Consider the following 10614-nt stretch of genomic DNA (forward strand, 5'->3'; position numbering starts at 1 on the left):
ACGTTTATGAAAAACAAAATATAATTTTATAGAATCAATAACAGATCCCATATGGGTTTCATGAGAAAAACTTATGAAATTCTTAAACGCATATATTGTAGCGAAATCATAAGACTGCTTTATGAAATACATTATTTGTGCGTCTATGGAGTGCATGAATAAAGATAAATGAATTCATAAGCCTGTCTATGACATTCGAAAGCGTTCAATGGCATCGTCAGAAGGCTGGTTCATATGCCGAGACTTATGAAATTCTCAGATGCTTTTTGCTCAGTGTATGACAAAAGTTTTGCAGACATTTGAAATATTTTGCAGACTTCAAAATTTTGTTTCAGATACGCCACAAAAGTACCTGGCATCCCTGGCGAGAATTTTTTGATGTGAAAGGTGATAAATACTTGAGCATATCATGTAATCAGTAATATAATTCAAAATTATAGACGATCATCCTGGACTGGAATAGTTTACTTCTCATGTCTTATCAGTGAAAGTTTGTTTCGTCCAGCGTTACGTTGATTGATTCATTTCTAAACACTTGTTAGTGCGGTGTCTGCAACTATGGGTGCCTCGTACGAAGAGGTAAGCATCTGATTAAAATGGTGTGCACTATTTTGCGTTGCGATTGAATTTTTGAATAAAATTTGTGATCTATATTTCCATCTTTATATTCTTGATAACGATAGCAAACTCAAACGCCAGTCAATGGATCAAATTACAATCCATTTTTATTCCAAATTACTTTGATTAACAATTTATTATGAAAACGTGGCAAATTTGTTCCAAGGTTGTCAACATTTACATACCTCAAAACCTCAACCGTAGCATTTCCCAAGAATATTCGGAAAATTGAATTATTTTCAAAGTTTTCAATTATAATATTTAGTACATAATAAGAAAATCATAAAATGAGTGGACTGAGGGTAATGAGCAATGTATGTGCGTTCACTTGACAGAACACAAACAAGTTTTTGAATCAAGTGCAACTGCAACTTATTACTTCAAGGTCAATTGGTTTAGGAATTTAAAATGTGCCTGTTACTTTCTAGCAAGAATTGTCGCTGTACGATGAAACGCTGTTGTCAGATTTAGATTTCTCTCGATTATCTGCAACCTTCAACCCAACAATTTCTGCCGCAAATCCAGGTGAACCATGGTTAAAAGTAAGACCATTGCAGACTGGAGACTATCATCGAGGTTTCCTACAAATCCTATCACAACTAACGACAGTGGGAGATGTGACGTTAGCACAATTTTTAAGTATAAATCAAATTATTCCGCATGATATTTGATCATTGTAATGGATTCTTCACAGACCGATTTGCACAAATGCGAGCCAGCGGAGATTACTTCGTGACAGTTATTGTAGATACTCGATTGGATAAGATAATCGGTAGTGCAACACTAGTGCTTGAACACAAATTTATTCATGGATGTTCTGTGCGTGGCCGGCTCGAAGATGTAGTTGTAGATGATACTTATCGTGGCAAACAGCTTGGAAAACTGTATAGAAACTTGCTAAAATTGTTTATATATTTGAACTCATCTTCCTTCTCGTTTCAGAATCGTTGTCACCGTATCGCTGCTTGCACAGCGTCTCGGTTGTTACAAAATGTCATTAGACTGCAAAGACAAACTGATTCCGTTCTACAAATCAATCGGATACACGCTAGAACCTGGCAATGCAAATACAATGAACATACGCTACGAGCAACATAATCCGATTTCAATGTATCGTTCCTCTTCAAATGCATCTTATGATCCTGTGGATCCATCCTGACAATTAGCCGCCGGTACTGCTGTTAAAAAATCCAAGCTCTAAATAATGGCCTTACATGAAATGCAGGCCTTCGAGATGCTCCTGCGCAAAAATTTCTCACAGTCTAATACAATAAATTCTGTAAAAAGAGATTATAACTACTAGAGGGAGCAAAGCTTTACTGTCTCCATATATTCACGGACTGAAACATGGGGTCTCGCTCTAGCATATTGTATCCCATTACTTTGACATGTGTGTACCCGGGGCAATATGTGTCAAACTAATGGGCCTACCATATGTAAGAGCGAGATGATAAATTTTCAGTGTTAACAGCGACATGCGACCTCTAGCAGTTATAATCTCTTTTATTCTGTACTACAATATTTCGTCAAATTTGATAGTTATGGGTTTTCGATCAAATTATCCGGAACATATCAGGCATGTTGTATTCGTCCTTTTATCTCCAAACACCGAGGAGTAATCTGTGCTTACAGCCTTTATACTACCTTATTTTATAAAAGCACTGTGCAGCGTAGTGGGTATTAATTGAAATGGCTGAACTTTGATTGGATTTTTTATACAGCTGTATCTGGCACATAATTGAAATTTTAAACCATAAATATATTTTATTCTGTGCATACCGTTACAATGTCGAATATTCGCAGGAATTGAGGTATTTAATAGATACTTTTCCGTTATGGGCAGTATTATTGTCATTGCCATTCAAATTTGATTGATATATATTGATTAAAAAAATGGCTGCTTTTCGCCAGAATTCAGATTTAAATGAAACATTGCGTGTCGGGTCAATTGTTGCTTTCTGGCGGAAACTGGTCAAGATTACAAATCAAATTTTGTCTGGTTTGATTGGGTTGCTTTGTTTTTTATCGTTTTGGTACACGGGTTCTGAAATCGTAAATTGAGTTTCATTGTATAAGTTTATGATAGCAATGTAAGTACCTAATAAAAAAAATTTGTACCCATCTAGTGGAGCAATTGTGCTTTTCTCAGTCATAAGCTAAAGGATTCCGCATGAAGGCCTATTTACACTCCCGGTGAAAGTGAACGTCAACGGTGAAATATGGTCGCAGTGGATACAAAGATAAACTCAAGATAGTGTGTTACTACGTTTTAATTGCCGCAAGGTTCTACCAAATACAAATTACATGCGGTAGACTTGGGTGCAACACCCAACTTCTACTTAGCAGAAGGCAAAAGACCATATTTCCTTTCGATCATATGAGCCTGCCTAGCCCTAGTTTTCCGTTCTAAGTTTATAACTGATTCACTCTAGAATACCTATCCGTCTTTCAATTTCATTGCTTTCGTTTCCCTGTCAATAAAAATGCGGACGAAAATGGTCAGGCGATCTAAAAAGTTTGACATTTGGCTCATTTCGCCTGTGCTAATTGCCCCTAGGAACAAATGCAATTTGCGAATGCGATTTAATGGCAATTTCAATACTTAGACAAATTTTCTGGCGGCTGAAATGGACTTGGTTGTTTTTCGCGTTTTTCAAACATGGAGGTTCATGTTTGGCTTATTAAGCTTAAAATTGTTTTTTAAAGAATTGGTGTCTTCTCATTCGTACTTTGTTTGTCTAGTACACTTGATTTAGCCAGCGAATGTGGGAAATTGTGGAATCGTGTGTAAGTATAGTGGAACAATATATCTTACCTAGAGTCTTAATGAACGTCAGATTGTGATAAGTTTTGGAATGCAATACCAATTTCACCATCCTATCCCGTTAGCCAGCAACTTGCCCTTTTGACTGGATTCTCTTTGTCTCAAATTTGCCGAAAATAGCCAACAAAATCGATACAGTAGAACCTTGCGGCAATTAAACCATAGTAACATATGATTAACTAGTTGGTAAAAAAGTAGCTAAAAATTCAATTTCTGCTAGCTGAGCTGTGTCATTAATTGCCATTAGCCATCCGTGTGTGCGGAACGAAAAAATCAACAAGTAGTTCAATCACAATAAAATCGGTACGGCACCGATTGCTTGGTGTCGATTGAATGTATACGTTACGGCTTGATACTAGCAGAAGTGGAAAAGAATGATCGCATGGTCGTTTTAGGCGAGGATTTGTGAAGTTTATTTTGCCGGCATCGGCGGTAAAGCATGATGATGAGTTATGTTCTATCAATGACCATGCGGTAGACGGGTGCAACGACTAACTCTTACTTAGCAGAAGGCAAAAGACTTCACATTTCCTTTCAATCATGTCCATATGAGCCTGCCTAGTCCTAGTTTTCTGTTCTAATTTTATACCTGATGCACTGTAGAATACCTATCCGTTTTTCAATTTCATTGCTTTCTTTTTTATTAGTCTCAAATTTGCCGAAAATAGCCAACAAAATCGATAGTGGTCAAAGGTTTTCCATGTACCATCTAAATGCGACCCCTCGATGAACACGGTGGACGGAATTGAATACATTCCGGTCAGCGTGGCAAGCAGAAAGTTAGCAAAAGTTGAGCAAAGCGAAATTGATGCTGGCAGTTTCTGCGAGAATTTTGCGCGATTTGAGCGAGAATTCTGGCAATGAATTCGCTCAAATGCAACAACCGTTTCTGACAGAAGCGGTTAAACCAACCGATGCTGCTCACTTTTATCAAGAATCCAGCCAGAAATGTACGGCCAAGATCTCAGCACGCTTCCTGCCACATCTTTGTCAGATGTTTTGCTCGATTCGTGCTAAATTCAACCAGGTAGGAATTGCCAGGATCTTTGCACAGTTTATGTCCGAGTTATGCCAGGGTTTTGCTCGGTTCCTGTTAAAATTTGCCAGAAAACGCGAGCGAAACCGAGTTCGCTCTAGCTCAACTAACCCGACAGGATACGCGTAGAAATCTGACAGGGCTGTCAAACCAAGACTTACAGAAATCTAGCAGAGCGGTCTCTGCCAGAAAATTTGCTCACTGGGCAGTCGTGATTCGCTGGTTGGACACATTTTAACTGGACCGCTTTTTAGTTGGACCTCCGCTAGTTGGACCATTGTCCAACTAAAAAGCATCTGAATGTCAAAATCTTATGCAAAATTTACTTTGACAATCAGTTTGACAATTATTAGATTTTTTTTCCTTTTTTATTAACGACTTATAGTGAGTCAATCTTTTTCTTTTTTTTTATTGTAACGACATATAATTAGCAAGGGACTGGAAGGTGAAGTATTTTTCAAATATTAAGAGCCATAGTACTCAAGGAAGAGCAAGGATTTGAAGTAAGACAGTTTAGGAAAGCGTAGAGTAGGGTCAACGAACGAGCTTAGAGTTTCCCGGCTACTTAACTATTTGTCTTCTGCAACGCAGGAGTCAGGATCTTTTGGCATTAAATGCGAATCACCTGAGTCTGCGGCATGCCCGGACAAGCTTAAAGTCAATTTAATGACTTATGCTGTCGGTTCCGAAAAAGACTTCATTCAGTGACAATTTTTTCGTTTGAAAAAGACTTCATTCAATGACAATGTTTTGCATACAATTGCTTAATTTGATAAACGCATTGTAAATCGTTTGTGTTGTTATACGGATGTCCATGACTACCGGTGACATGTGTGATGAAAAGTTAATAAGCGAACAACAACTACATCACAATTACCCTGGCGAAAATAACAACCCGTTCGAGTACAATGTTTCAAACGGTAAAGGTAAATTTTTGCACAACGTGCGGATCCACCGGAATTCCGGAGCAAATCGGACGACTCTAGTTACCGGTTCAACTTACCTGAATTTTGTATCTGATTTTTCGACAATTTGCGTGAAAAAAATCCACTAATACACATTTTCAGTGCTAGGTGGTACTGTATGCATAACATTATCACTACAAGTAAAAATAAGATTGAACTATAATTTATCTGTCTACTGTCGAAGACTGCAATCCGGATTTGTTAGAAGAAGTTATTAGTCTACTTTCTACTTCAGCCTAAGTCAGATCTACAATCGACCCAAGTGAACAACAGGGTTCTCAATCTAGTGTGCATTGTCTCGAGAACAAAGGGAAAAAATCGAATTGTTCTTGTCATCACGAATAAAGTTAACGAAAAAGTTCTGCTCAGACCGCGGCGTTGGGTCGTTGACTTTAAATTGTGCTCAATATGACCGAGTTTTTGTGAGGTGGAATAACTTCTGAAGGTAAAAATGTATTTTAGGGCTTCCGGAAGTTGCGTACGTTCAGTATCATCATCTTCGCAATGCAGTATTAATATCATTCAATACGTTCGCGCAGCTACGACTGCAAAGAAGGAAACTCAAGCGAGAGCGACTTGAAGTCCGATGACTTTTCAAGGATTCTCCGCGGGTCTGAAGAATACCATCCACCAACCTTTTTTTGTTGTTGTTGGAGACGAACTACTGCGACCAGTATTTAGATCTATTGTGGTAAACCCGGTACTCGATGACCTACTAGACTGAGGCGCAAATTTGTATCGCTGATCTTCAGTTTGCCCGAAAGTTGCAAATTTTGCTCTTCTTTCCCTGTCATCATATAAGCATTTTCTCTCCTATCCTTGATACAGCTGCTGCTCCACTGATGTTGGATATAAGCCGCCCTTGGAATACCTTGACCAAGCATAAGTCTCCTTTAAAAAATCAAATTTGTATTCTGTATTCTTAGTTTTAAGATATCTGTAATTTGTATTCTTCATTAAACTATTGTCCCCCATCTTGTAAATAGAATTTTATCCCTAGTTTTAAGATATCTGTGAAATTTCTCATAAAAAATTGTTTCCCCTTTTGTATACCAAACTATATTTTTAGTTTTAAGATAACTGCAAAATATTTCGTAAAAAACTATTACTCCCCCTCTTGTATATCGAATTGGATTCCTTATTTGAAAACTTCATAAAAAATCTTGTATATCGAATTGTATTTCTAGTCTAAAGATAGCTGTTGAATGCTTCCTCCCAATATAAAAAATATATGAACATTTAAGTATTTCAAATGTAAAAACAAAAGAATTTGGCGCCGCCAAGCTAACGCATTTGTGCCTATCAAATAAACGAACTGAATAAAATAAATACGTTCGCGCAAGCAGAAGGATTCGTTTAAAAAAACAAAATTCAAACATGTGGTTGAAAGTAACATTGCCACTGGAGTTAATGCTCCCGTGTATATTGAAAATAACTATATAGGTAGATGTAAGGCTTCATGACCTATTACCTCTTACCCCTCCTGAGCTAATTGCAAAATGCTTGTCGCAATACCGTGAAGTAGAATCTGTTTCTTCTGGTACTTAAAGAAACTTCTTCCCGGGTTCTCCAAACGGCGTTATTTTATTGAGGATGCGTGTCGAAAGACCCTTTCCCTCCTACTTGACTATTAAACTTATAACTCAGTGAACTTCAATAAGGGGTTACATATCTGTTTGCGAGAAAAATTTGAAGAATGTTTGAATTTATGTAAAGGCAAAAATCAATGATTTTATTACATTAATACTATCGTGTTTTTATACACCCAAAACTCGGCCGTAATACCTTTACGGTAATAAGAAAAAGATGCTCTAATAGCAAGACATTTCATGCTAAAACGGTCCCAACAAAAAATTCCCCAAATAGCAATACCAACACATTCAAATCTCTTCTGCATCGCACTCATGTTTCATCAATTCTTATTCAATAAATATTAACGCGTCGAATTGTCTGGAAGTGTGTAGCACTTCGCTTGTCATTGTATTGCGCATCGAGCAAAGCGGTCTGGTTCAGGTCCGGACTTGGTAAGGGGAAAAGGGTATGGGCTAGATCCTGGTATTGGTCCGGTTCCGGGTACTGGTCCGGATCCGGGTACTGGTCTGAATCCGGGAGGTCCGGATTTGGGGACTGGTCCGGATCTGGCAGCTAGGCCGGAGCCGGAAACCGCCTAAACTTTTTATTTCACTATCCAACCTACCCAATAAAAATCCGTAATTCTGGCTGGTTTTTGCCAATATTGGGGCAGTTTCCAGCCTTAATTTTGGTCAGAGATCCGCCAGGATTCCGGTTGGTTTAGCTCGGTACTAACACTATCACAGCAATCGACCGAATTATCCTACATCCGAACAGAACCGAGGTTGACACATACTGAAAAAGTGTTTGATTGTGTGATGCACATACCTGAACAGCAACCGAAATTCGTCATTCCACCGTTTACTACCTTTGCGGGAATATGAGTTTAATTCCGCAATGCGCAATTGCCTGGTCTGTTACCGAAAAGACAATAGAATCTTACCCAAAAGTAATAGAAACATGCCCGTCGGATTTTGGGTGTACTATTTCCAGTGAAAAAAATGGGTGGGTAATGTCTAGGACATAACCGGAGTGTCGTGACTACTCGTTTGACTTGTAATTCAAATCGAATGATACTCAATGAAATATGTGGGAATGTTTCAAGTTATTCTTTATAATAATTATGGTGGTTCTGAAAAGAACCTTTGTTGTTGGCGTCTGCGTTGATAGGGGATGCGCGGGATTGTAAGCTCGTTGATACATTCATTCATGAAATGAACAAATTTCATATTTTCTTGCTTTGAAATATCAATGTAAAACACAATTCAAACCGTGCGGACGATTGTTTTTACTGCGTACATACATACGATCTTTCCCCTTTTGCAGCTCACACCGAATGAGCACGCTTTGCTTACTTAAATTTATTTTTATTGTAACTCGTTTTACATCTCTGTTTTGTTATACTTTTCAAGTGATACAGCTGTACTTTTCATCTTTGTTCCTCGTTGTAATAGCTCTGCTATTTGTTATATATGATTTATGTTTTCATTTATTCAAGTTTTCAATCATTTAGATTGGTGTTCCATATAACTTAACCTAATTTTCAACTCTAAATTAACCTAGCTTTTAATTAATATAAGTTTTGTATAAGTTCGTGTTCTGACAAAACATATCTGGATTTGAACTTTTTTTCTATAGAAGTGAGCTTTTGGTCTAATTTATCTATACCAGCTATTCTGTGTACTTCACTAGTTCTAGTGTAGAATGGTAGTTTTAATATCATTTTTAGCACTCGATTCTGTATTATCTGGAATTTATTTTTGTGTGTCTTTGCACATGTTTTCCAAGCAGGTAACTGTTATGTTTCGGACCGTCCGGGAGGTGTCCAGCAGAAAAGGCGCAGTTTCCGAAGGTGAAAGGTAAGCTCCAGAAGCAGGATCCAACACTTGAACTCCGTCGAACACAGGGAGAAAGGGAACTATTCTTTTTATACTTTATAAGAAACACTTCTTTTGATCACTTTGCATCACGCACTGCAAAAGGAGACTGACGTCTCGAATGCAGAAGTTTTTATTTACCTTTCTGCAAATGTACGCTAAAATAGCGTAACTCTAATTAGGGTATAATTTTAGCGCTGTACTAAAATTATGCCCGTTATTTGGGTACATGACAATCCTTCCCATTCAGGAAGAAAATCACATATTTTCGAAAATAACAATAATTATTATTTTAATTCACTTTACAATTCATTGTATTCTATATCTAAATATTTAAGTTTTCGACAGTAAACAATTCAAAATTTACCTAAAATATAATCATCATATTTTCTTTGTTTTCTGCGTCTCTTAGACCTTCTGGGGGGTGCTTCGAAAGCATCCATGTTAGCTTTTCGTTTTCTAGTAATCCTCTCTGCCGCGGAGGTCTCCTCTGGAAACCCACGGAACAGAGCTTCGTCGTCACATGACGATCGTACAGCCACTGGCCAACTAAGCCGCGGAATTTCACTTTGCTGATTGTTTTCTATCTCCTGTTGTACTTCTTCGTTGCTGCCGTTCTTAGTTTGTTCGATGACGGTAGCTTTTTCGCGTCCCTCGCTTTGTTCACGCAACCTGACCGTAATCAGCGCGTTTGGCCGAACCATCAAGTTCGGATCTTTAGATACCCTTATTTGAGTGCGATGGGCGAGAACGGGAACGTTTCCAATTTGAATCTGGAATGTATTTATAGAAAATCTTTTAATGAAGGTTGCTTTAATCCCTCTTGCCTTGATATGAGGATTATGGTTTTTATACCATAATTCGTCTCCGGCATTCAGATTATCTAAATTTATTTCAGCATTTACTGGACATTTTCTTTGCAATACAGCATCATGCTGAGGAGATTGAGGAGACCGTTGATAATTTTGATATTTCTTTTTGGAGTTAATCAAGTCAATTAACATCTTTGGTTTGTACGAAAAAACTTTTTCAGATGGAAATTTTCCATCTTTCGTCTTACAATTTCTAAAATTGAATAAAAATAAATTAATCTGGTCCTCCAAGTGCAATTCCGAAATGTGAGGATCCAGTAAGAACTTTTTTAATACTTCTTTTACTGTTTTTACGAGTCTCTCCGCCTGGCCATTACTAGCAGGATTATAAGGAGGACTCTTTAGCACTTTTATACCTTGTTTTTCCAAAAATTTAGTAAAGGAAAAGGAATTGAAAGGAGGGCCACCGTCAGATACTAAAACATCAGGTATTCCAAACCTGGCCATAAAGCCTACTAAACATCTTAATACTTTATTACAATCCGTACCATTTTTCATTCCTTCCACTTCCACCCACTTTGAGAAACTATCCACCACCAATAAAAAGGTGTGGCGCTCAAAATGGAAAAAATCTATATGAATTCTGCTAAATGGCCTTGTTGTTTCCTTCCATTTAGAAGAAATATTTGGTTTTGGAGTAATCAGTAATGTCACAAGCATCACATTTAGCAGCAAATTTTTCTATTTCTGTGTTTATCCCGAACCAACAAACAAAACGTCTAGCTAATTGCTTCATTTTCACAACTCCGCCATGCCCTGCAAAGATTGCGGTATAATAACTCTGTCTTGAAATAACAGGCACTCATCAATTATTTCTAAATCATGCTGATTTGAAAAAACGTTTACAAAC

General features: G+C 37.6%; 1 protein-coding gene across 1 annotated transcript; it reads left to right on the forward strand.

Annotated features, from left to right (window-relative positions):
* Positions 1–366: 366 nt before the first annotated feature.
* Positions 367–2743, forward strand: LOC131696260 (probable glucosamine 6-phosphate N-acetyltransferase). Its single transcript, XM_058984814.1, has 4 exons — positions 367–579; positions 1047–1257; positions 1313–1502; positions 1561–2743. The coding sequence occupies exons 1-4, from the start codon at positions 559–561 to the stop codon at positions 1775–1777; spliced, it is 639 nt and encodes a 212-aa protein (XP_058840797.1). The 5' UTR covers positions 367–558; the 3' UTR covers positions 1778–2743.
* The last annotated feature ends 7871 nt before the right edge of the window (positions 2744–10614 follow it).

Source organism: Topomyia yanbarensis, chromosome 1, assembly GCF_030247195.1.
Source record: "Topomyia yanbarensis strain Yona2022 chromosome 1, ASM3024719v1, whole genome shotgun sequence".
Lineage (NCBI taxonomy): Eukaryota > Metazoa > Arthropoda > Insecta > Diptera > Culicidae > Topomyia > Topomyia yanbarensis.

What these genes read in the sequence shown, in the direction of transcription:
- LOC131696260 (XM_058984814.1), top strand. Translation starts at nt 559, where the DNA reads ATGGGTGCCTCGTACGAAGAG. An exon ending in GACGTTAGCACAATTTTTAA is followed by an intron (nt 1,258 to 1,312) that starts GTATAAATCAAA and finishes GATTCTTCACAG; the next exon opens with ACCGATTTGCACAAATGCGA. An exon ending in GGCAAACAGCTTGGAAAACT is followed by an intron (nt 1,503 to 1,560) that starts GTATAGAAACTT and finishes TTCTCGTTTCAG; the next exon opens with AATCGTTGTCACCGTATCGC.